General features: G+C 40.8%; 2 protein-coding genes and 1 long non-coding RNA gene across 4 annotated transcripts in view; 2 read left to right on the forward strand and 1 right to left on the reverse strand.

The window, feature by feature from the left end:
* LOC132825939 (serine/threonine-protein kinase N2-like) overlaps positions 1–4,156 on the forward strand; it is a 53,339-nt gene extending 49,183 nt beyond the window's left edge. For both annotated transcript variants that reach the window (XM_060841598.1, XM_060841599.1), the window contains 3 exons: positions 1,888–1,995; positions 2,109–2,189; positions 2,321–4,156. In XM_060841598.1, coding sequence (XP_060697581.1) covers positions 1,888–1,995; positions 2,109–2,189; positions 2,321–2,521 — 390 coding nt within the window. In that variant the 3' untranslated portion in view covers positions 2,522–4,156. The remainder of the gene's footprint in view (positions 1–1,887; positions 1,996–2,108; positions 2,190–2,320) is intronic.
* A 1,303-nt stretch (positions 4,157–5,459) lies between these two features.
* On the reverse strand, positions 5,460–26,470 carry zdhhc12a (zinc finger DHHC-type palmitoyltransferase 12a). Its single transcript, XM_060841600.1, has 5 exons — positions 26,278–26,470; positions 14,970–15,106; positions 14,450–14,557; positions 13,723–13,889; positions 5,460–9,400 (listed from the first exon to the last, which is right to left on the reverse strand). The coding sequence occupies exons 1-5, from the start codon at positions 26,372–26,374 to the stop codon at positions 9,085–9,087; spliced, it is 825 nt and encodes a 274-aa protein (XP_060697583.1). The 5' UTR covers positions 26,375–26,470; the 3' UTR covers positions 5,460–9,084.
* Positions 7,682–25,997, forward strand: LOC132825941 (uncharacterized). Its single transcript, XR_009645830.1, has 4 exons — positions 7,682–7,845; positions 13,706–13,769; positions 19,702–19,799; positions 25,698–25,997. It is a non-coding gene; the product is annotated as an uncharacterized LOC132825941 (long non-coding RNA).
* Positions 26,471–26,709: the final 239 nt, after the last annotated feature.

The following is a 26,709-nucleotide window of genomic DNA, read 5'->3' on the forward strand; positions in this document are numbered from 1 at the left end:
GTGGGCAGATGTATGGCAGATGCAGTTTAATGTGGATAAATGTATGGTTATCCACTTTGGTAAGAACAGGAAGGCAGATTACTACCTAAATGGAATCAATTTGGGTGAAGGAGCAGTACAAAGAGATCTGGATGTTCTTGTACACCAGTCAATGAAGGTAAGCATACAGGTACAGCAATAGTGAAGAAGGCTAATAGCATGCTGGTCTTCATAACAAGAGGAATTGAGTATAGAAGCAAAGAGGTTCTTCTGCAGCTGTACAGGGCCCTGGTGAGACCACACCTGGAGTATTGTGTGCAGTTCTGGTCTCCAAATTTGAGCAAAGACATTCTGGCTATTGAGGGAGTGCAGCATAGGTTCACGAGGTCAATTCCTGGAATGGCAGGATTACCTTACACTGAGACTGGAGTGACTGAGCTTGTCTCCCCTTGAATTTAGAAGACTGAGAGGGGATCTGATTGAGACATATATGATTATTAAAGGATTGGACACACTCTCTGGAGGCAGGAAACATGTTTCTGCTGATGGGTAAGTACCGAACAGCTTAAAAATAAGGGGTAGACCATTTAGGACAGAGATGAGGAGAAACTTCTTCACCCGGAGAGTGGTGGCTGTGTGGAACGCTCTGCCCCAGAGGGCAGTGGAGGCCCAGTCTCTAGATCCATTTAAGAAAGTGTTGGATAGAGCTCTCAAGGATAGTGGAATCAAGGGTTATGGAGATAAGGCAGGAACAGGATACTGATTAAGGATGATCAGCCATGATCATATTGAATGGTGGTGCAGGATCGAAGGGCAGAATGGCCTACACCTGCACCTATTGTCTAGTTTTAGGATAAGGGGCAGCAGATTTTAAGACATGAGAAATTACTTTTCTCGAAGGGTTGTGAATCTGGAATTCTGAGTGGATATTGGTCCATAGACTTTTAATGAGAAATGGGTTGAAGGGTTATGGAGAATAGGCAGAAAAGTGGAGTTGAGGCTAAGGTGAAATCTGCCATTATATTATCAAACGACGGAGCAGGCTCAAGGGGCTGATTTGCCTACTCCTGCCAATTCTCAGATTCTTATTATCCTGTAATATGATTTTGAATTTCAGCTATGGGTAGGAGCTTAGTGTAGTGCTGACACAATAAGGAAAATGGCAAGGAAATTGTATGTGTTCCTCTTGCCCTTGCAGATTGTTTGCTAAGTGAAGAGTTGGGAGTACGTAAACCTAAATTTGGTCAATGTTGGATACAGTTGCAAAATGTTTATTACTGGACTAATAATCCAGAGATGGTAGTTTCACTATATAGCAACTGGGGAATTCCAATTCAGTGGAATCGAATACATTTGAATTTAAAGGTTGGTGCCAGAACTTGCTGGACTGTTGTAAAAGTCAATTTAGTTCACTAATTGGGGAATGAAACTTGCTTTCCTTGCATAATCTATCTGATATGTAACTCCAGACTTTCAGCATTGCTAATTGTTCTCTGAACTCAATGGCTCGATGAGCTAGTTCAGTGAAAAACTGCCATGTTAGACTGCAGTGGCTCAAGGAGATGCTCACCATCCGCTTCAGGGAACTTGGAGTTGAGCTGAAAATGCTGACTTTATATGTCCCCACCTCCCATGATTTTCTTTTAAAGACTGTCACAGCATTTAAGAAAGCAGGTAGATCTGCTCCAACTACCTAATGTGATTCTTGAGCCACCTGTTATGCAATTAACCTGTTCTGAATTTTAAAATAAATTTTTTGTTCCTTTTGGCATGATTCTTTAAAGGAAAATCATCATTAATTAAAAATAGTAATAAAAATAGATATGAATTAGTGTTTGCCACTACGTTTTGCCCATCCACCGTGTTCAATAGAATACAGAAAGCAATTTGTTTGTTGGTTATTTACAGTGCCCCTTTCCAGGAGATGATGATGATGAGATTTTTGATAGCATTGTCAATGATGAAGTCAGCTACCCACGATTCCTTTCTACAGAGGCTATTTCAGCTATAAAAAAGGTCAGTCTGAGTGTGTTTCAACTCTTGATCTATGTACAGCTTATCAGAAAAATTATTTGAGAGAAAAGTAAGTATATAATTTTCATATCACTTTTATCCCCCTCATTTTTCAGCTTCTGAGAAAGGATCCAGAACATCGCCTGGGGGCTGGTGATCAGGATGCAGAAGAGGTGAAAAAGGAGATGTTTTTCAAGGTTAGTAACAGGCACATGCTACTGATGCACATTTAGGTATAATTAGGTGCTTTTATTTGCTGTCCTGTGTAGTTTTCATTTTTTTATTTTAACTTTTCACCTGTATTTTGATCTATAACTTTGTTCCACAGGAAATGGATTGGGAAGCCCTATTAGCTCGAAGAGTAACGCCACCATTTGTGCCAAAAATAAGGGGCCCATTTGATGTCCAGAACTTTGATGATGAGTTCACATCCCAGAGACCAATCCTTTCTCCATTTTCTGATTTCCAGCCACTAACTTCACAGGAACAGGCAATGTTTGAAGAGTTTGATTCTATAGTTGATCTTTAACAAGGTGACTGACCTGTATGGTTTGAATGTACTGTCATGACTTAGATTAGGAGTGCTAAAAGGCTGAATTGAAGCTCTTGTGGCTGCACAGTTTGAAACATTTGGTGCTCTGCTGATGGTAACTTGAATATTGACACTTAACTTCCAAGGTACCAGAATACTGAACTTTAGTTTCATTCTATGAATGCAATTTATTTTACTTTCCTAGAATCAATGTGTGAGCTTTAATTATTACACAGAAATATTGAGATTGTTCATCATTTTGGAACTTAACTAGGCACAGTAGCATTGGGGAGATGCAGTTCCCAAGGTAACTGAGGCATTTGTATTGAGATAAGTGAACTAAATCATTGTTAAATTCAGAAGTTAGCGAGGTCAGGTTTTTTTTAAAATTCAGGCATTCAAAATTGTTTATGTCTTTAAAAAAAAAAGTAATCCTAAAACTGGCCTCCCATTAAAAAGAAATTCCATTGAGTGGGAGACTATTGCTATAGGCATTTTTCCACAGTTTTGAATCTGTCTGAGAAATATTTGCCAGTAATATGTTGTGTACACCTGTTCACCCCCCCACCCCCAACCTTACTGCCTCGATCAACTGTTCATCTCCAGTAGCTGCGATCGGAAATCTAGGAGTTTAACTCTCTGGAGCAAGACTGGCCCCATCTATTTTCTCCCTTCTCCATGTATAGTGCTATGCAATGAGGGCTGGACCAAATTACCAATGGTTGCTGATTATAGGCAAATTTATATGTGAATCGAAAGAATTTGAACTTTTTACAATGTTGGAACAACACTAAAACTTTGAGATCAGTTATCTGGGTATATTCAAGTAGTCTTTTTGCTCACTTCTTGTGATGGCAATTTTATTTTGCATGTCATACCATCTTGAGCAGAGAAGACTGGTTGGACAATTGCACTGATTTCTATAGATGATGTAGGGAGAGTTTGTGTGCCCAGGTTTGCTCTAACTTTTGCTGACCTGGGGAAGAAAGGCTAGACCTATCTCCAGAGAAATGCAATTGATTCCAAATTGCTTGTTTTTGTTCAAGTTCCAATTTGCTACTTTTGTATGTCTTCTAACTTTTGAGTATGTTTATGTACCTTGGATTTGTGGGTGATACAAGTCCTTTTTAAACTACTACACTTAACTTTAAATGCCCATTTCAAATAAATTCCTCTAAGTTATTTCAATTCAGTTAATAACTTCTGATTAAGTTATAAATCCATTTAAATTAATATAGATATATTGATAAATGACCCTGAATGAAAGTGTGACAGTAAAGAAGGATGTGATCTAAAGCTTCTGTCATATTGGCCTTTTCTGATTTTGATCTCCTGCAAGTGGAAAGCTAGATACTATTTAAGGAAGTAAAGAAAATATCTGAAGCAAATTAATTGTGTTGCTGTTAAATATTCTGAGCAATAGTTAGGATGCAGACAGTTGGCCATTTTTCTAGTCCAAGGGCCACATGGAACTATTTGATTCCTTGAAGATCTTTCTTTTAGAAAAAAATCAAGAATCAAAAGTATTAAGTTTTGCTCCATAACAATCTAAATATTTGCACAATTATCTATTTGTATAAAGTATGTTGTTTAAGGTTAGTTTTATATAGAAAAACAGATTTTTTTTAAAAGAATGCACAACACTGTTCATATTTATTGTAATTTATCTTGTAATAAATTCATTGCAGTAAAATAAAGGGAATTAACCATGCATTCCTAATTGAGTTAAGCCATTGACTTCCAAATAGCAATTTGCATCTGCTGCATAGGTTCTTAACAGAAATATCGGTGGCAATAAGAAGCAGAACAATGTATCTTTGACTTTCTCAAGTAATTGAAAACCGACTCCTCCATTGCCAAACCAACGCAACACGATGGCTGGAGGAAGAGCACCTCATCTTCTGCCTAGGAACCCTCCAACCACAAGGGATGAACTCAGACTTCTCCAGTTTCCTCATTTCCCCTTCTCCCACCTTGTCTCAGTCCCAACCCTCGAACTCAGCACCACCTTCCTAACCTGCCATCTTCTTCCTGACCTTGCTGCCTCCACCCCCACTACAGCCTATCACCCTCACCTTAACCTCCTTCCACCTATTGCATTTCCAACGCCCCTCCCCCCAGTCCCTCCTCTCTACCTTTTATCTTCGCCTGCTTGGCACACTTTCCTCATTCCTGAAGAAGGGCTCATGCCAGAAACATCAATTCTCCAGCTCCTTGGATGCTACCTGACCTGCTGTGCTTTTCCAGCAACACATTTTCAGCAGTAATTGAAAACAGACCAAAGTATTCTATAAAGATCATTCTGTACCATGTGATCTTTACACCATTCAAGAACCTGTCCAATTCCCTCTTAAAGTTAGCTTCCATCATGTTGCTAATTATATATTTGAGACTTGCTGCTTCCCGAAGGAAAACAGCCACCCAACATATAGATTAAACTTGTAGCTCCCACCTCCATGCTGTTAAAATGAAATAATTTAAATTGGCTTTCTATCCACCCCCTAGTTTTAGAAAACTACCTATAGTTAGTGTCCATTCCCAGCAACGGGAGATACAATCAGAACTTGTACAAACATTTTTCTTAATTTTGAGTTATCATGCTTGACGTGTCATTTTTTTGATACCTCTGATCTTCCATCTTCCAAATGTTCCTCTACAGTTCATCACTGGTATTGCACATTCAGAGTTCTACAAGCATTGGCATGCTGCTAACAACTTCTCTCATATCTTTAGTGTACCTTACTGGGCCCATATTTCCAACTTCTTTTTTCTTCATACCACATGGTAGTTCTTGCAGATATCCAAACTGTGCTCCTACATAATTTTCAAATGCATTTTGAACTAATATTTCCTCCAATTTCTTGTTACAGCTCTGCTAGCTACAATGTGCTATATTTATTTATAAAACTGATCGAAAATAAATCAAAAACTACAATGAAGATTTGATTTTTTTAATCAATACTTTTCCAGAATATAATCTGACAGACAAAACTATATTAAAGAATCCAGTCCAAAAATAAGTGCAATATTTCCATAAGAAACCAGTTCAAGAAGTTTAATCATACTTTAAAACTGATATAAAAATATCCACTGCTCTGTACTGCTTCATAAGATTTTATTTACAATCCTACACCATTCCCTTTTTCCTGTTCTATCATTAAATTCATCAGGCTAATTTAGCTCTCAGTTCTGATTTGTTGCATTTTTGCCATATTTTAATGGGAAGGTTGATTCCACATCTACCAAGTATGTCCCTTCTATGGGTGACTTTTATTGCTAATCATATAACCATGTTGTGTTTTATCATTAGTCTATTTTCCTTGGTTTTGGAAGAGGTCTTTTGAGTTGAAGCATAGCATATCAAGGACATCAAAGGATTTCATGTCCAGGGTCATCCTGTTAAATCTGGAATCAAATGTTTGCATATTTCAAAATTGCCTATAATCTCAAGTCTGTCTGTGTTACCATATTGTCCGCTCCAGAGGCAGAGATGAAATGGGTGAAATGAACTTAAGTGACACTATCTTTCAGACACCAATAGAATGTACCCAATCAAAAGTTTTATTCATCTGTACCCTAGACTATCTTCTGAGTCAAAGGAGATTTTGCTGGTTTAATATGAATCACATTTGCCATTTTTAAGTTTTGAGTAAAACTGTTTGTTTGGGAAAACAATAACTGTCACCCTAGTGTCTGAATTAATAACAAACCTGAACAATGTGGTCATTGACTTTTCATATTGTAAACTGAGGCAACTATTTTTTTGAGGTTTGAATGTGAAGGGACTTTTTTAAGTTCCTTTCATGCTTCACCAATTTCCCATTTGACATGTTCATGCTTGAATTTCAGCAATGTCTTATCACTAAAACACTACTTAACTAATCGGATTGAGAGAGAACCTCAGTAATTTCTCATTATTGGGTGAAATGGACTGAATAATTTTCTTTAATCTTTTGCCTCTGGATTTAAAAGAACAAAGGAGCCATTCTACTTGACTTCAATGCACTATTCTGAATTTCAGTGTAGACATTCTCAACTGTGTAAAACCATTCATTTACATAGCAGATTGAATGCAACATTTCTCTGCAAATGTATTAATTTTAAGAGGACTTCATGACTTAAACAAATTGAGTTCTGAAAGGCAAAATAGGGACATCACAGAAGGATCTTTGGTGTTTTATGTGGTATAACAAGTCTGTTTACAATGCCTTTACCAAAAAAAACTCCCAAGTTGGGGTTGGAGCATAATTGGAGAAAATTTGACTGTGAACCATAGATATTAGCACATTGTCTGTCTGAGATGGTTTTTCATTTTTTTTCTTTTAAGAAACAGATGTTCAGGGAGTTTTAGGTTATTGTTACCCTGAACACTGAGGTATCCAAATGTAGATGAATTTTCACTGGGAGTCACTCCTTCCACCCTCCCTCACCTCCCAGATGACCACTTCTGGTACATTGTATTTTTTGCCACTTCTACCTAAAAGTAGCACTAAGTAAGGGTTGTGTGAATGATTCACAGCCAGCTATCCTCTTGGCCCCAAGATAAAGCAAAGACAAGCTCTTGCTTAGTGGTTGTGGATACACCACTATGAATACCTAGAAAAGAGGTACTGTTCAAGGATCGATTATTGCAAGAAGGAGAACTACATTTGGTCAGACATAATTATTAGGACTTTTGGGAAATGGCTGCTCCGCCCAAAAAGCTACAGTAGAACTCATCTTGACCCACAAACTGCGGTGCAATTAGAATGGTTGGAGCTAATGTAACATGAACACTGACTGCACCAAACGCCAGAGTAATATTTTCAAAGTAACTTGCATTAAAGTAGTACCTTTCACAATATCCAAATGTTCCAAAGTGGTTTATAATCAAAGATCTACTTTTGAAATGTAGTTACTGCTGTAATGTAGGTGATATGGCAACTAGTTTGTGTGCAGAACAGTCCCACTGACAGTTACATGGCATTAACCAAATAATCTGTATGATCTCAGGTAAGGGATAAATAGTGGCTGAGGGTACCAGCATGAATTCCACCCCCCTCCCCACACACCTTTGCCATGATGTCAGATTTTTACATCCACCTGAGAGGTGACATCTTAACTGAAAGATGACTCCACTGATGGTGCATCAGCAAGTCGTGGCCGGAGCCTGGAGGGGGAGCAGAACATGTGCCAAGTCCCAGAAGTGAGTCACAGCCAGAGCAGGAGCAGAGCGAGTGCAGACCAAGCTGGGACTTAAGTTGTGGCCAGAGGATGGGTCCTGGAGGAGAGTCCAGGGCAGAGACTAGCACATGAGGGCCTCATGTACTGAACTCTGGCAGGTATGGACTCTGTGAAAAAGGCCTATAACTTGAGTACTTTAAAGATACTTTTATTCTCATTCTGGACATTTTTAAACTGTATTCACATGCTAGTATTTTTTTTACTATTTTAATTCAGTAACAACACTTAAAGTATCTGTACCAAGAGGCAATATTGCAAACTCTTCAAAGCACTCGTTTGAGTGCACATGACAAAGGCTATTCTATCATTTCCTCAGCTTAGATTTATTGTTCAAGTTTCTGGAGTAATACCTAAACCTGCAACTTTCAGCCTCAGGACAATACTTCCCCAGAATTGAGGAAGTGAGGACTCCAGATGTTGGAGGTCAGAGTCAAGAGTGTAGTGCTGGAAAAGGTTTTCTGGTGAAAGGCTTATGCCGAACACGTCGAATCTCCTGCTCTTTGGATGCTGCCTGACCCCTTGTGCTTTTCCCCAGAACTGTAGATGACGTGACTCTATTTCCGACTTCTGCAGCAGTTCAAATATAACAATTTATTTATAACGTTTACAATTGAGCACAAAATACATTCACCTGTGTGAAGTGGTCTGATAGAGCTTGGTACAACAGTGTAAAAATAGAAAAGAATAGATTTTAAGACATGGTTAATAGAAATTGAAATAATTTAAAAGTAAGTTTAGTGATCAATGGGGTTTACTAAATTTTAAGAACATGAAGGTAACAATGAAGTTCTTTAAGTAGTAATTTGATTCAATACAGCTAAAGTCAGTTTCAGGCAAGTGAATAATGAAAAGGTTAATTAGATTGTTAGCTGCTAGTATTAAATGTTTCAGAATATAACAAAAAGTAAGTTATTCCTGTTTTTGAAGTATCAAAACTGACTACATTTAAAGTGCATTGTTAGATAAAGGAGCAATCAGTGCATATTTAATCTTTGGAGAGACTGACAGCACAAATGGAGGATAACTTCAATTCCTTAATGATCACATTTCCTCTCCCACTCCTCCTCCTCCTTTCTTGGAAGTCAATGACAGTAATCCTGGCCTTTTACTTTTACTTTTCACTTTTTATGTTGTGGGACACTCTGGACACTACAGAAAAAGTATTCACCTAGCCCTGAGCTCTCTATTTCAAAGATCTCAGACTGTCTCTGAGCCTGACACTTTGGAGAAAACTTCAACGTTATGACATTGCCCATAATAAATAATACCATTCCAGTGAGACAGAAAAACAAAATAGAAATTACTGAAAACAGTCCATTTGTTAATTTTGCCACTCGCTACACCAGCCTATCTTCATCCTGAAAATAAATCCTTTCCCACACGACTGTCTTGCTCACACAGAAAAATGTCCACAAATTCCTGAGGATGCCCTGGTCAAATGGGTTCTCCTCTGAGCCACAATGCTTCAAGTAGGAGATGCGATGGCGAGACATGAATTCCCACGTCGTTGTGTTGTTCGATACCAAGTATAAATGTGACACTAGTAGCAGCATCACCACCACAGTGAAAATGATAATGATTATAAATGCCAACAGTAGAAGCAGATTGACTTGGAGCCAGTCTTTCCATGCGGCCTCAGTATGAAATCCTGACCTAAAAATACAACATTGAAAGATTGTACAGGTGTTAGGCCACTTTCCTCTGAGTTAAGTAACTGAGTTTAAGCCTTGCTGTAGAGACTTGAGCACAGATATGGAGGTTGACACTCCCAGTGCAGCGCTGAGGAAGCACTGCACTGTTGGAGGGGCAAAACAGAGGGCCTTTCAAATGAGTAGATAGAAAAGATTGTGGGGCAACATTACAAAGAAGAGTTGGGGAGTTCTTCTGATGTCCTTGGCCAATATTTACCCCTTAACCAAGATACTAAATTTCCCTTGTCTCCATGTTGTAGTGTGGGATTTTGCCATGCATATATTGGTGCTGGCTGCATTTCCTACATGACAATAGCTGCTATAATTCAGTATTTCATTGGTCGAGAGGCATTTTAGCTTGGTCCATGGCTGTGAAAGATGCTATGGAAATGTATGTGTTGTTTAACGAACAGAGGGTAATCAATCAGATGAATTATGAGCAGAACTAGACTTTCCAGGTCCACAAGCCTGCTGCCACTCAATAAGATCATGGCTGATCAGCTGCAATCTCAAATCCGTACTCCTGCCTGCTCTTGATAACCATTCAGCCCGTTGCTTAACAAAAATCTGCCTTAAAAGTATTCCGGGACACTCTAGGAGGTATAGTTAGTAAGTTTGCAGATGATACCAAAATTGGAGGTATGGTGGAAAGCAAAGAAGGTTACCTCCAATTACAGCAGGATCTTGATCAAATGGGCCAATGGGCTGAGAAGTGGCAGATGGAGTTTAATTTAGATAAATGCGAGTTGTTGCATTTTGGGAAAGCAAATCTTAGCAGGACTTAAACACTGAATGGTAAGGTGCTTGGGAATGTTGCTGAACAGAAAGACCTTGGAGTGCAGGTTCATAGCTCCTTGAAAGTAGATCGCAGGTAGATAGGATAGTGAAGAAGGCGTTTGGTATGCTTTCCTTTATTGGTTAGAGCAGCTGCACAGTATGTTGGTTAGGCCACTTTTGGAATATTGCGTGCAATTCTGGTCTTCCTATCTGAAGGATGTTGTGAGACTTGAAAGAGTTCAGATAAGACTTACAAGGATGTTGTCAGGGTTGCAGGATTTGAACTATAGGGAGAGGCTGAATACGCTAGGGCTGTTTTCCCTGGAGCATTGATGGCTAAGGAGTGACCTCAGATGTTTATGGACTGAGCTGCCAGAGGAAATGGTGGAGACTGGTACAATTGTAACATTTAAAAGGCATCTGGATGGGTAGATGAATAGAAAGAGTTTAGAGGGAAATGGGCCAAGTGCTGGCAAATGAGACTAGATTAGGTTGGGATAACTGGTCGGCATGGACGTGTTGGACGAAGGGTCTGTTTCCATGCTGTACATCTCTGACTCTGAACCCAAGAAGAAACAGTTTGCTTAATCTGTTTTTAATAGGTCACCCCTAGTGGTCAATTCTCCCTGAAGATGCATTTACTCCATACCTCCCCTGTCAAGACCTCCTGTTTATTTTTCAATCAAGTCACCTCTTACTCTTCTGATCTTCTGTGGGTGTAGGCCTGATCTGTCCAACCTTACCTCCTAAATCAACCTATCCATTCCAGCTGTGAGTCCAGTTAACTCTTTGAATCTGATCTGAATCTTGTCCAATGCATTTACATCCTTCGTTATGATTTTTAAGATTTGTGGTTCAGGTTGTAATTTGCTCACTGAGCTGAGGACTCAGAAAAGGCAAACATTACAGCCTACCTGCAGACAGAGGATGCATGACCGTCATCTTAAACAGAACACAGTACTCTGAAAATTTCAGATGAATTCACTGCTCGCAGATCCTGACACTTGCCAACAGCTGGTGATGGACCTGACTCCACAGCTAGAAAACAGTGTCACAGCTACACTAAAGCTCCTTCACAAATTAGGACAAATTAACAAAACCAATCTCCAAAAAATGAAACCGGGATGGATCCAACACACCCTGCTTCTACGGACCACCAAAAGTACACAAACCAAAGGCCCCCTCAAACCCACAGTCTCACAACCTGGAACACCGACATACAGACTAGCTAAGGAACTCCACCGAAAACTCCACCTCGTAAAAGACTTGTGCCACTCCATTCACTCTGCCCAAGTATTCCTGAATACCACCAAAGACACTAAGGTAGACAGCTCTGCAAGCAAACTTACAACCCACATCTTCCTTAAATAAGATGACCAATACTGCTCACAGCAGTCCAGAGTCCGTCTCACCAATGCCCTGTATAACTCTAGGATAATCTGCCTACTTTTATATTCACTTCCCCTTGTGAGAAGTGATGTCATTTTATTTACTTTCCTGATTACTTGGTTTACCTGCATACTAAACTTTTGTGATTCATGATCTAGGACACCCAGATTCTTCCACATCCCAGAACTCTGCAATTTCCCACCATTTAGATATTGTGCTGCTGCTGTATTCTTCCTGTAAAAAGTCAACTTCCCACATAATACTCCATTTGTTACACCTTTCCCACTCAACATATCAATAGCTTTCTGTAACCTCCTCGTATTCTCTTCACAACTTATGTTACTACCTGTCTTTGCATCATCAGCAAATTTACCACTATATCTTTTTCCTGTTCATTCAAGTCATTTGTATAAAATTGAGGTCCCAGCACAGATCCCTCGTGGCACACAAGCTGTTACATCTTTCCAACCTGAAAAAGTTTTTCTTACACCTATCTACTTCCTGTTAGCCAGTCAGTTTTCGATCAATGTCAGTATCTTATCCCTACGTTGTGTTTTTGTTTGCACTAACTTTTTTGTAGCAGGTTTATTTATTTATTTTTAATTCCGTTGTGGAATGCAGGCATTGCTGGTTGGCCAGCATTTATTGTATGTCCCTAGTTGCCCTTGAGAAGGTGGAGGTGAGCTGCCTCCTTGAACCGCTGCAGTCAATGTGTTGTGAGTTGACCCATGATGCCCTTCAGGAGGAACTGGCAGAATTTTGACCATGTGACGGTGAAAGAATAGTGATATATTTCTAAGTCAGGACAGTGGGCGGCTTGGAGGGGAACTTGAAGGTGGTGGCATTCCCATGTATCTGCTGCCCTTGTCCTTCCAGATGGAAGTGATCATGGGTTTGGAAGGTGCTGTCTGAGGATCTTTGAATTTCCGCAGATAGTTCACACTGCTGGGGAATGTCACTAGTGGAGGGAGTGGATGCTTTTGAATGTAGTGCCAATCAAACGGGTTGCATTGTCCTGGATGGTGTCAAGCTTTTGCACAATCATTGGTGAACATCTTCACTTCTGACCTTATGATAGAGGTAGTATATATAAATGTTATGGAGGAAAATATAGGTGGTCTGATTAAGTTTGCAGATGACATCAAAATTGGCAGAGTTGCAGATAGTGAGGATTGTCAAATGGTACAGCAGAATATAGATAGTGTAGATTTGGGCAGAGAACTGGCAGATGGACGTTAATATGAACAAATGCAAGGTGACACACTTTGGAAGATCAAATTCAATAAATCGCAGATCCTCAGAAGCATTGACATACAGAGGGATCTGGGCGTACAGGTCCACAGATCCCTAAAAGTGGTACCACCTGTGGAGATGGTGATGACAGACAGGTTAGCAACATTTAAACAGTGTACGGGCGGTAAGTAGTGAGTCTAATAAGGATTAGGAATCTGCACAGGCTTGGTGGGCTGAAGGGCCTGTTACTGTGCTGTGTTTTGTTTGTTTTGTTATTCTATCTTCTCCTCAAACTTTTTGCTCATCTTGGTTTCCTGAATTTGGATTATCCCTTTCTATTATGTTCATACCACCATTAATGAACAGCATCATCCCTTTTACCTTTTCCTACTTTCATGTCATTCCTATATGTCGTTTTATCTCTCAAGATTCAGGTCCCAATCCATATCCTGCAGTCTCATTCATCTGTTTTATTTTTTATGCTTTGTACATTCTTTGTACAACCTGAACCCACTTCTCCCACACCAGTCTGTGAATCACACATTCATCACTCTAATCTGATTTGCCCCATGCCAATTTACATGTGGGTCAGGTAACAACGCAGAGACTATGACTTTTCCGGTTCTGTGTTTTGATTTGACACTTCTCATACTGATGATGCAGAATGCTAAGCTTAAAAGTGATTGGAAAAATGGGAAGAATTGCCAGTAATATCTCTCTCTTTCTCCCCCCCACCACCTCCTCTCTTTTTCTCTCCACCTCCCCCACTTCCCCCCCCCCCCCCCACCTCCTCTCTTTTTCTCTCCACCCCCCCTCCACCTCCTTCCCCCCCACCCCACTCCACTTTACTGAATCCACATTGTCCAAGCTTGCAAAGCATCTCACCATGCAACGTGGAAGGCCCACAGCAGAACTGCGAGTTGCAGCATCAGGTAAAGCACAAAGAAGCGATGGTTCCTTTCCCCCACGCAGTTTTCAATCCAAGGGCAATGATGGTCATATCGACGTACACAGTGCTGACATGACTGGCAGTGTTTGGAACGCATGGGCTGCTGCTGGGACAAAGGATACTAGTGACATACTGTTTTGTTTAATACCTCCATTTTTAAATATATTTTTTTCCCTGCTGCAAAATATCTGCTGCTTTACCACTGCCCTCTTCCCCCAAACCCCAAAATCTCTATTTCCACCCCCCAAAGCCAACTGAGATCGCTCATCTTCTCTGTTTCTGACCTCCTCAACACCCCACAGTTATGGTGATTCCACCACTGGCGACTAAGCCTTCAACTTCTGAGCTCTCATGATCTATTCTGGAGTTCATTCACAAGTTGATTTGTATGTGAGTCTAACCATGGTGCAGGACAATATAAAGCAGCTATTCGTAAGTACAGGGAATGTTTGTATGTCAGGTCTTTAAAATCATGGGATTACATTTGTAAGTATGAGCGTTCGTAAGTCAGAAGTTCTTAAATCGGGATTCCACTTCTTTAGCCTCCTGGCATTTTGGAATACTAACATTTATATTTTTTTTCTACCCCAAGATAATGAGCTTTCATTTGCTTGAGCAGAATGTTTTTACTTAAATAAAGGTATTCCTAAAATAAAAACTGACCTGGACCATGCAGAATCCACAGCGCCTCAGTCTATGTGGTTTCTGTACCACAGGGATCATCTGCTCTTTCTCATTCCCCACACCCTGATTTGCCTGAGGAATCCGGCCCTGTGAGTAACCAGCAAGAAGATAAAGTAATGGAAAAGTCAAACTCTTCAAAACAGACCATTCAGCGTGCTTTACACCAATTTTTTAAAAACAGAGTTATCACATTGAACAAGAAAAGGAACGTTAATGAAATCCCTTCCACAAGGAGTGATTGAGATGCATGTGATAGATGCATCTAAAGGAAAGCTAGGTAGGTAAACGAGGAAGAAGGGAAGAGAAAGACAAGCTGAGATGTAATGGAGTGGTGGGCGGAAGGTTAGTGTGGAACAGTTATGCTGACCAGTTTGTACATATGACATGTTTCTCAGCTGTAATTTCAACTTCATATGTAAATCTTTTTCATTGGCTGCTCTGAGGAATAATGCAGCCTTGCCCACTCCTCACAGTTCATGCTGGACACAGATACATTTACCTTTAATTCATCATCAAATGTGACGTATCCTGGGTCCATGAGGGAGGTGATGAAGTACAGTAACATTGAGCAGAAAACCAGCAGCACAAAGGAAACTGGCTGGAGGAACTCACCACGATTCTCACTCCGTCTCAGATCTGCAATTATCAAAAAGAAAGATATTCAATTTTATGCAGCGACTTTCAAGATTTCTGGAGACAAAATGCTTAATGCACTAAAGGGTGGATGATATGGGAAAACAGCAACAGCATAGGAAACAAAAGAAAATGCATACAGAGTGGTGAAGATAAATGGGAAAGCAGAGGATTGGGAAGCCTTTGAAAACTAGCAAAGGATAACTTAAAAAAAAGCAATAAAGGGAAAGAAGACAAAGTGTGAGGGAAAATAAGCTTGTAATATAAAATAAAATTGCAAGAATTTTTTTAGATATCTAGAAGATTATAGAGAAGGCATTAGACCACTGGAAAATGAGGCTGAAGAAGTAGTAATGAGGAAAAAGAAATGAATAGGTACTTTGCAAAAATTTTCAGTGAAATACTCCAGAATCTTAACAGAACTCAGAGATGGGTGTAGTGCTTATCATCCAAGGAGAAGGTGCTGGGGAAACTGGAATATCTGAAAGTGAATAAATCACAGAGCAGATGGACTGCACTCCAGAGTTCTGAAGGAGATAGCTGAAGAGATTGTAGAGGCATTGAGGTGAACTTTCAGGACTTATTGGAGTCAGGGAGGCTTCCAGAATATCTTTCTGGAACACTGGCTAATGTAATTTCCCTGGTTAAACAGAGAGGGAAGCAGAAGACAAACTAATAAGCTGGTTAGCCTGACCTCAGTTGCTGGTAAGATTTTAGAGACCACTATTAAGGATGAGATTGCTGAGTAATTGAAAGTGCATGGTAAAATAGGGCTGAGTCAGCATGGCTTCATCAAGTGGTGGTCCTATCTGCTGTGGTTGACAGAGCATCCAACCTATCACCTCTGCTTCCACCCTTGCCCCTTCCCATCACCCACAACAGTGTGACTAGGTTCCCCCTTGTCCTCACTTTTCATTCCACCAGTTTCTGCATTCAAAGGATAATTCTCTGCCATTTCAGACAACTCCAGCAGAACACCACTACCAAACACATCTCCCCTGTCTGTATTTCATTCCCTCTGGGATACCTTAGTCCATTCCACAACCACCAACACCACGTCCCCCCACCTCCAATGGTACCTTCCCATGTAACCGCAGAAGGTGCAACACCTGCCCCTTCTCTTCCCTGCTCAAAGCAAGGGCCTAAATATTCGTTCGAGGTGAAGAAGCATTTCACCTGTACCTCCTCCAACCTTGTGAACTGTACTCACTGCACCCAAGTGGCCTACTACACATTGGAGAATCTAAACGCAGACTGGGTGACCGCTCTGTGGAATACCTCCGGTCTGTGCACAAGCAGGACCTTGACCTTCCAGTAGCTGGCCACTTTAACACAGCATCCTGTTTGCATGCCCACGTGTTTGTTCTCGGCATGCTCCAGTGAATCACAGCGCAAACTGGAGGAACAACATCTCATCTTCAGCCTAGGCCGTTTACAGCCTTTTGGACTTAATATTGAGTTAAACTGCTTCAAACTGTGATCCAACTCCCATTTCTTCCCTTTCTTTTAGTTTTGTCATAGAGGTGTATGGAACAGACCCTTCATTCCAACTCGTCCATGCCGACCAGATGTACCAACCTAACTAAGTCCCAAGTCCCATCTGCCAGCACTTGGCCCATATCCCTCCAAACCCTTCCTATTCATATACCATCCAAATGCGTTTTAAATGCTGTAACTGTACCAGCCTCCACCACTTCCCCTGGCAGCTCATTCCATGCATGCACCACCCTCTGTGTGAAAAAGTTGCCTATTAGGTACTTTTTATATCTTTCCCCTCTCACCCTCAACCTCTGCCCTCTTGTTCTGGATTCTCCATCCCCAGGGAGATATTTATCCCATCCATGCTCCTTTTATTTTTCAAGAGTTCAAACTTCCTCTGTCAATTCATTTGTTGGTTATGTGAGTAACTTGCATTACAAAATAAAATATTCACCTCAGGTTCCATAGACCATAAGACACAGGAGCAGAAATAAGCTTTTCAGTCCATTGAGTCTGCTCTCTCATTCAAAGGAATCATGATAAATCATGATAAATCTGATAATTCTTAACTCCACTTTCTGCCTTATCTCCACAACTCTTTATTTTCTTACTGATTTAATAATCTATCTCAGCACTGAATACACTTGATGAGCCAGCCCCTATAGCCTCCTGTGGTAATTAAGTTCCTCATATTGACAACCCTCTGAGAATAAAGTTCTCATCTCTGTTTTAAGGAAACAACTTATCCTCACCTACCATGTTCAGCATCCCACAAGGATGTTATGTTTCATTAAGGTTTCTAAACTCCAATGAAAACAAGCCCAACCTACTTAACTTCTACTTATAAGAAAATCCCTCCAAACCCAACTGTGAGAAGCTTTGGTGGATTGCCTCCAATGTCATTATACTTTATCTTAGATAAGATGACCAAAACATTTCAGTGTTCTAGATGTGATCTAACTTGTGTCTTGTATAGTTTTAGCAAGACATCCTTTTTTATTATACTCTATTCCCTTTGAAATAAAGGCCAGACTACTTGCACTCCCTATTACCTTCTAGCTTTTTGTGATTCATGTGTGAGAACCCCAAAATCATAGAATCCCTACAGTGTGGCTCAGGCCATTGAGTTTACATCGACCTTCCCAATAGCTTTGCACACAGACTCACCTTCCCCCACCCTATCCCTGTAACCCTGCATTTCCCATGACTGATCCACTAAGCCTGCACATCCCTGGACGCTATGGGCAATTTAGCATGTACAATCCACCTGCCCTGCTTAGCTTTGGACTGTGGGAAGAATCCAGAGGAAACCCATATATTCATGGTACAATGTGCAAACTCCACACAGTTGTCTGAAGGCGGAATGAACCTGAGTCGAGTGTGGTACAGGGAAAGCACAGCAGATCAGGCAGCATCCGAGGAGCAGGAGAATCAACACTTCAGGCACAAGCCTTTCATCAGGAATGAGCCTCCTGGAATGAACCTGGGTCCTGGGCACTGTGAGGCAGCAATGCTAACCACTGAGTCACTGTGCCACACCATCACTGTGGTTTCTGCAGTCTTTCCCACTTAAGTAATATTTACTCCTCTGTTCTTCTTGTCAAAGTGCATTACTTCATTTTCTCTCATTGTATTCTATCTGCCAAGTTTTTGCCCACTCACTTAACGTATCTATACTTCTGTACACTATGTCACCCTCACTACTCGAGAACCATCTATTTTTGTCTCAGCTACAAACTTGGCATTGGTACATTTACTTCCCTCATCCGAACTCATTTTTAATATATTTATTAATACGTATAATAAATAATTCAGGTCCCGATCTTTGCAATACTCTCCTACTTACAAGTTGTTAGCCTGAAAATGCCTCTTTTATCCCAACTCTATTGGGTGGCCATAACTCTATTGTAAGCCCATAAGAAACAGGAACAGGAGTAGGATATTTGACTGCTCTGCCATTCAATAGGATCATGGCTGATCTGACATTCCTCATATTCCCATTCCTAGCTTTTCCCATAACCCTTGAATCTCCAACTGATTAAGAATCTATTTCAGCCTTAAATATACATCAGGACTCTGCCCTCACCGCTCTCCACTGCAAGGACGTCCAAAGACTTCAACTCTCAGAGAAGAAACTTCTCATCTCAATCTTAAATTGGCACTCCTTTATTCTGAGACCATGCCAATTGGTCCTGGACGCTCCCATGAGGAGAAACATCCTCTCAACATTAAACCAGGAAAGCTTCTTTAGAATCCTACATGTCTTAATGACATCACCTTTCACTCTTCTAAACTTCAGCCAATAGAGTCCCAACCTATTGAGCCTCTGTTCATAAGACAATCCTGCCATACTAAGGATCAGCCTAATGAAAGTTCCCTGAAGTACCAATGATATCATTCCTTAAATAAGGGATTCAAAATTGCTCTCAGTACTCCAGATGTAGTCTCATCAGCACCTTGGACAGTGAGATCTCCCTACTCTTGAGCTTCAAACCCCTTGAAATAAGGGCCAACATTCCATTAGCCTTCCTGCCCACCTGCTGCACCTGTGTCCGAGTTTTCTGTGTTTCATACACGAGTACCCCCAAGCCTCTCTGAGCTCCAGCTTTCTGCACTTTTCCCCCACTTGAATAATAACTCTTATTCTCCCTTCCAAAGTGGACAACTTCACATTTTCCTACACTACTCCATTTGCCAACATTTTGCCCACTTACTTAACCTATCAATATCTCTGTAAACTGTTTTCATCCACTTCACAACCTGTCTGTCTACTTATTTTTGTGTTGGATCAATGCTACTATGGTAGCCCCAACAGCAAGTGCTCTTAGCAAGGAAGATTATGTGCAATACCTTATCAAAAATCTTTTGGCTACCCAAATATATTACACTGGCCGGTCCCTCTTTGGTCTACCTTGCATTTTCTCTGCTCAAAGTAATAAATCTGTCAGGCATGATTTCCTTTTCAATGGAGGCATGTTGACTCTACTTGATTATATTATGCATTTCTAAATGCTCCACTACGTCCTTTATAAAAGGCTGTAACATCTTCCCAATGACAGATGTTAAGTTAACTGGCCATTGGTATGTGTTCTTTTGTTTCCCTCCTTTTTTGGATAAAGGTGTTGCATTGCCAGTTTTTAATCCTCTGTGACTTTTCGAGAATCTAAGATGCCTTGGAAGACTGCTATCGGTGGATCAGTGAAGTGCTTCAAATCAAGTAAGTGCAGAAATTTTAATGCGTCTCCAAATGGACATCAATCAATATGCCACACAAAATTTTGGAGTAATCAGTCTCACTGAGATTTAAAACACCAAACCTGCACTGTGCTAATCTAAATTGACATGGTTACACCACAGAGAAAGAGTTGCTTTACCAGAAATACTGATTTTCTAATGAAATGTTAAATCTCCCCAATGAGGTGAGATATTTAGATATGTCTACATTATTTAAACTATAAGGAGTTCTTCCAGGTACTAGCCACAATTCCTTCCTCAAACAATAAATCAAGCGAATTAACTGACCATTGGTACAAGAAAGGGGTGTTAAAAGTAATCTCTGTATGACGTACTTTGAGATATTACATTTAAAAACAAACACGATAAAATACAACGTGAATGCCAGGCATTATGATTTAATTTTGTCGGGTTATGGGAAGAAGGAAAGAGGTAATACAGCATTTTCCTCGAAGGGAAACAGAAGAAACATTTTGCTTTTTTAGTTTCAATGTGTGAAATGGCAATATGACACAAAACGCTGGTCAAGCAAATTATTCTTTGAGAACATTTGGGGACAATGTTCTTTCACTATATGAAAATTAAGGTAATTGAGGAACTGAAGGATAAGATGTATTATGACAGATCATAGATGTGCTGCCAGATCAACAATGTAAAGTCTAAAGATGGTCCAAAGATTATGATGAATTGAAATATTATATTTTTGCACCAATGGTGTTTTTCAAAAGTTTAGCTTAACACATTTCTCTTTGTATGCAAGATGCATTTTGTAAGGTATAGAAGTACAGTATGGGATGAAAAGAGGAAAACATGATTTCAATCACCAATTGTCACGTTCCTCTCCTCAAATCTTGGAAGTTACAAAAGGAAATTAAGCCTACAAGTAATTTGCTAGTAAAAGCTTGGTTTACATATAAAATTCTGTAATATTGATTGTCAGACAATATCTGAATATACCATTGTAAGTTTAGGTATTTCTTCCAAAAGTAAAAGCTTTTCAGAAAGCAATTTCTCTGCTGTTTGTTGACCCACCAATAATGGAGCAAAGATTCTCATTTTTTTACGGATTCAAAGTGGTTTCAGAAATGCCTGGTGCAGAAGGAGCAGTAAAACACAGAAGGGTTGGCAGGGAATCCTTCTGAGGAGTGGTAATTCGCCACAAACAGAACTTGCAGAATGCAATTAGAAACATTTTTCACTTCAGACAGGAGCTGGCTAATCTGATTGGCTTGTGTTATATTGTGCCAGGAGCTGGGACAGCAAATACCCTTCATATTGAAGCTCTGGAGCCCAGGACCAGGGAAATGCAGGAGGTCTCACAGTGGGGAGAAGAGGCTTGGCCTCAGTGTCATGGCAAGATAGTTGTGAGGTCTTGATGGAACGGCCATGGTCTGTAGGTGCAGAACTTGAAGGGTTGGCAATGTGCCAAGGCATCTCGAGGGAAAAACCCTCACCCGTTCCCACTACTCCCACCCTGAGGTTAGTGATCTACCAGGATCCCCTCTGTCTCTGAACACCACCCGCCAGCCTCAAATATGAGGCCAGAGATGAAATGACCATAAATGTGGCTAATAATTGGCGGTATGCCTGCACCACTTAAAAATTGTAGACAGATCAGAGACAGGCAGCAGAAAGACCACTCAGGGACCAAAAAACTCTGCCCAAATCAGAATTGGATTCTTGAATATACATAAACAGGGTTGAGACTTCCACCCTAGGACTGTGACAGCCCTTGCTTTTAACAGTTTAATGTTATGGTTGTTCTGTTTCTTTCTTCTAACATTAAAGGATTGGTGACTTGGAGAGTGAAGCTTTATTGCTGATTTTACTACAATCTATAGCAATGCAGTCAGCAAAACATCTTTACTGAGCATTACTTTTTTCGATAAAAAAAATAGCATTACCAGTGTTTTGAAGTAACCGGACTTAAGCTGCTCACTTCATCCAGAATCTCATTTTCATAGTTCATTCCTGTAAGCTTGTTATCATGTCCTCTCTCCTCTCCACCCATTCCAGAGTCTGTCCTTTCAAGTCTGTCAGGAGACACTCCATTGTTCTGCTACTCTCGCATTACGATCCCTTAATCTGAACTACCGACATCTTTTCTCCATCAGCACCCTACATTCACTACTGCAACCACCCCCACCCCCGCCAAACTGCAGCATAAATGCTATCCTCTCCACACTGTATGTCAGCTCTCATGAAGAGTCATCTAGACTTGAAATGTTAACTTGCTCTCTCTCTATGGATGCTATCTGACACGCTGTGATCTCTAGCATTTGTTGTTTTCATGCTTGACCAATCTGTTACAATTCTTCGAGCAAATTAAACAAAGAAGAGCGAGTGGATGTCATCTCTTTTGATTTACAGAAGGTGTTTGACAAGGTGCCACACAGGAGGCTGCCAAATAAGATAGCAGCCCCTGGTGTTAGGGGCAAGGTGCTTAGAATTTTTTGAGGAGGTAACAAGCAATATAGAGAAAGGATATATGGATACAGCAATAGCTGACTGGCTGAAGGCGGAGAGTAAGTATGAAGGGGTCTTTTACAGGATATCAGCATGTAACTAGTGGAGTTCTGCAGGGATCCGTGTTGGGACCACAGCTATTCACATTACACATTAATGTCCTGGACGAAGGAAATGAGGGCATTGTTGCTAGGTTTGCAGATGTCACAAAGACAAATGGATAAACAGGTAGGATTATGAAAGCGGGGAGGCTGCAGATGGAGTTGGTTGGGCTAGGAGAGTGGGCAAAGAAGTAACAGATGAAATATAATGTGAGGTTATGCACTTTGTTTGGAAAAACAGAGCCATAGATTATTTTTTGAATGAGGAAATGCTTTAGAAATCTGAAGCACAAAGGACCTAGGGTTCTAGTTCAGGATTTTCTCAAGGTTAACATGGAGGTTCAGTTTGCAATTGCCTTCCTAATTGCCATGTTAGCATTCATTTCAAGAGGGCTAGAATACAAGAGTAGAGATATATATATAAAACGTTCTGCTCCAACAATTGGAATATTGTAAGCAGTTTTGGGCCCCATATCTAAGGAATAATTTGCTGGCCTTGGAGGGAATCCAGAGAAGGTTTACAAGAATTATCTTGGGGACGAAAGGCTTGTCATATGAGGAGCAGTTGACAACTATGAGTTTGTACTCCTGGAGTTTAGAAGGGTGAGGAGTAAAATGTACTGACAGGCCTGGATAGAACATATGTGGAGATGTTTCCACTTGTAGGAGATGCTAAGACCTGAGGGCGCAGCAGCAGAGTGAAGGGACCATCATTGAGAACTGAGATGTGGAGGAATTTCTTCAGGCAGAAGGTGGTGAATCTGTGGAACTCATTGCCACAGAGGGCTATGGAGGCCAACTCATTGAGTGTCTTTAAGAGAGATGGACTGAGGATTGGTAAAGGAATGGAGTCAGATATTACGAGGAGCCATAGCTTTAAATTAAGGGATGGTAGGTATAGGACAGATATTAGGGGTAGATTCTTTACTCAGCGAGTCGTGAGTTCATGGAATACCCTACCAGTAGTGGTGGACTCTCCCTCTTTATGGGCATTTAAACGGGCATTGGATAGGTATATGGAGGAAAGTGGGCTAGTGAAGGTTAGGTGGGCTTGGATCGGTGCAACATCGAGGGCCGAAGGGCCTGTACTGCACTGTATTTTTCTATGTTCTATGAATCAAGGGTTATAGACAGAAGGCAGGAGGATGGAATTGAGAAATACATTGAGCAGATGCAATGATCTGAATGGCCTAATTCAGCTCCAATTTTTTATAGTTTTTGAACAAATGAAGTACTTTTAATGTAGTTACTGTTGTCTTATAGCATTCTGGGTGTACATACCCACATGGACTGCAGCAGTTCAAATGGCATCTTAATATCACTTTCTCAATGGTAATTAGGGACAGAGACACATCCTTTGAGTAAATTTGTTAAAAATGTGATTATTTGAGCACACAAAACTGCTACAAACAGCAAATGTGATAACAATCAAATTCTCTGTTTTAGTGCTGTTGGCTGAGGGATCAAACCAACCCAAAAACTCAGAGGTTAACTCTCTTGTGAGTCATTAAAAATTGTGCCATAAAATCTTTTATGTGCCATAAAATTTATCTGAGGTTTGAAAGCCTCAAAAGAAAGTTTTTTAGTTAGAAAAATGTGACAGATGCTTTAAATTGAAAGATCTTTTCTAATTCAGGAGTTTCGTACTTCAACTGTTCTACATCTTTTTCTTCTCTGTGAAGTAAATGAATAGAAATGTCTGTGGCTTAGACACATTCCAAAACCAGGGGCCAGAAATATGAGAGTGCCTCTAATTAATCCAATAGTGAATATAGGAGAAATTTCTTTACCAACAGAGTGGTAGTAACATTCATTCCTAGGTTGTGGGCATCAGTGCTTTGCCCATCATTTATTGCCAATCCTAAATTTCCCTGGAGAAGGTAAGTAGGAAGCTACCTTTTTGAACCACTGCAATCCACCGGGGATAAGTACACCCACAGTGCTGTTGAGGGGAATTTTCCAGGATTTTCATTCAATCATGGTGAAGGAACAATTGAAATAGTTCCAAATCAGGATGATGTGTGGTATAGAGGACATTTTGCAGGTGCTATCCTTTAATATGATCTGAAACAATGCCTGAGGGCGACATGGTGGCTCAGTGCTTTAGCACTGCTGCCTCACAGTGCCAGAACCAAGGTTTGATTCCAGCCTCAGGAGACTGTGTGGAGTTTGCACATTCTCCGTATCTGCGTGGGTTTCCTCCGCGTGCACTGGTTTCCTCCCACAATCTAAAGATGTGCAGGTTAGGTGAATTGGCCATGCTAAATTGCCCTTGTGTTCAGGTTACATGCATTAGTTAGAGTAATGTAGAGTAATGGGGAGTCGGTTTGGGTGGGATACTCTTCAGAGGGTTGGTGTGGACTTGTTGGGCCAAAGGGCCAGTTCCCACACTGTAGGGATTCTACGACACCTAATGGAATGAACAGACAATGAATATATTAGTTCAGAGTTAATTGGGTGAGAATTAATTGTATAAATATAGGAAGCTAGTAATCAGTAGGATGAGAGTTTTATAGCGTGTGGTTAACTGAAATAAAGCTGTCACTGAAAGGGTAGACTTGGAATTGTTAAGTACCTTCTAGTATATTACATTGGTAGCAAAGGATGGTTGAGTCAAAATGTAAAATTTTGGGGCATCCAAACCTGCTTTCTGAAATGAAATTTATGACCAGTGGATTAATGAAGTTATTGTGTGGACCTAGATTATTTCTTTAACCAAGAGGAAATAAGGTATGGTCTTTGCACTTTTTTTGCCATATGAAATTAGATACTTTTTTTTAAATGGGAATTAGAATCTCATGATTTGAACACAAATGTGGGTTTGGACAAATCATCTAACTTCCATGGATCGAAAGATGTTTTAAAGAACTGTGGACGCTGGAAATCTGAAGCAAAAACAAATTGCTGGGGAAATTCAACAGGTTTAGTAGCATCTGAGGAGAGAGGAAAACAAAAGGGCAGCACAGTGGCAAGCACTGTTGCCTCACAGCGCCAGAGACCCAGGTTCAATTCCTGCCTCAGGCAACTGACTATGTGGAGTTTGCACATTCTCCTCGTGTCTGCGTGGGTTTCCTCCCACGGTCCAAAAATGTGCAGGTTAGGTGAACTGGCTATGCTAAATTGCTCGTAGTGTTAGGTGCAGGGGCAAATGTAGGGGAATGGGTCTGGGTGAGCGCGCTTCGGCGGGTCGGTGTGGACTTGTTGGGCCGAAGGGCCTGTTTCCACACTGTAAGTAATCTAATGTAATCTAAAAGTTAATGTTTGAGTCCAGTCGCTGGGCTTGGTATTGTTAACTCTTGTTTCTCTCTCCACAGATGTTACCAGGCAGGATTTATTGACTACTTGTGAGGCATAGTCAAACTTTAGCGAGATTGAGGATGGTATCGTGGAAGAATACATCATGGGAATCAGGGGAGGGTATATAAAACAGCTGAAATTTAATTTATAAATCCCCCAATCTGTCCTGGCACAATCAGCCCAATAGCTCAACACTAATGATCACACTGCCAACATGCATCTCTCTTCATCTGCCCTTTTATCACATGATTTTATTTCAGGTTTCCCTGATACCTTATGGTTTTCGAATAATTGATTTTGTGCATTTATTGTGTTTATAAAGAGAGGTCATTGTGTTTATAAATACAAGCAGTTTTGTTGTTGTGCTCCATAGGATCTACCACTTTTGTAAAGGGAGAGCGTGCAATCATTAATAAAAGAATTGATCCTTACAAAGACTAATCACAGGCGACGCAAAAAAAGACATAACTTCTGCACTCCGCGCAGTGATGGTGTACAATAGTTATGACTAATTTCATTAAAGACTCCGTTCTAAATCCCAGCCCTGTACCCCATCCACCCCCAGGAACAGATAGTACAGTCCGAGTGTCGCCTCACCCGTCTCGAACAGGAAGAGCACCAACGTCACCGCCCACGTCAGCGCCGCGTGCAGGGCCCGGATCAAGGAGCCGCTCGAGAGAAGGTTCCTGAACATTCTGGAATCTCCCGGGATCGCGAGCCGGTCTCCGAACGGGGGCAGCGGGATCAAGGCCCAGCCGCCATGAGCGGCAACTGCCGTCTCCAGGGGACAGTAACGCGCGTTCTGATTGGTCAGGAGCTCGGAGGGGGGTTGGTCGGATGTAAAACGTGGAGCGGATTGAGACGGCTCCTGGGATCCGGAGCTTGAGGCAACACTTCCACTGAATAAGGCCATTCAGCCCCTCTAGTCCGCTCTATTCGATAATGGTCTCACCGTCCCGGTGCAAATAGCGTTGATCATAGTTGTCCTTTTCCTTAGGAGATTACAAAACTAAGGGGCACGTTTTTAAG

This window comes from Hemiscyllium ocellatum, chromosome 21, assembly GCF_020745735.1.
Source record: "Hemiscyllium ocellatum isolate sHemOce1 chromosome 21, sHemOce1.pat.X.cur, whole genome shotgun sequence".
NCBI lineage: Eukaryota > Metazoa > Chordata > Chondrichthyes > Orectolobiformes > Hemiscylliidae > Hemiscyllium > Hemiscyllium ocellatum.

Bases quoted from the DNA above. Each gene is read 5' to 3' on its own strand.
- zdhhc12a (XM_060841600.1), bottom strand. From the start codon at position 26,374: ATGTTCAGGAACCTTCTCTCGAGCGGCTCCTTGATCCGGGCCCTGCAC. The intron at 14,558-14,969 runs GTAAATGTATCT...GGTTACTCACAG, and splicing joins CATTTGATGATGAATTAAAG to GGCCGGATTCCTCAGGCAAA. The intron at 13,890-14,449 runs GTCAGTTTTTAT...TTGTCCCAGCAG, and splicing joins GTGGATTCTGCATGGTCCAG to CAGCCCATGCGTTCCAAACA.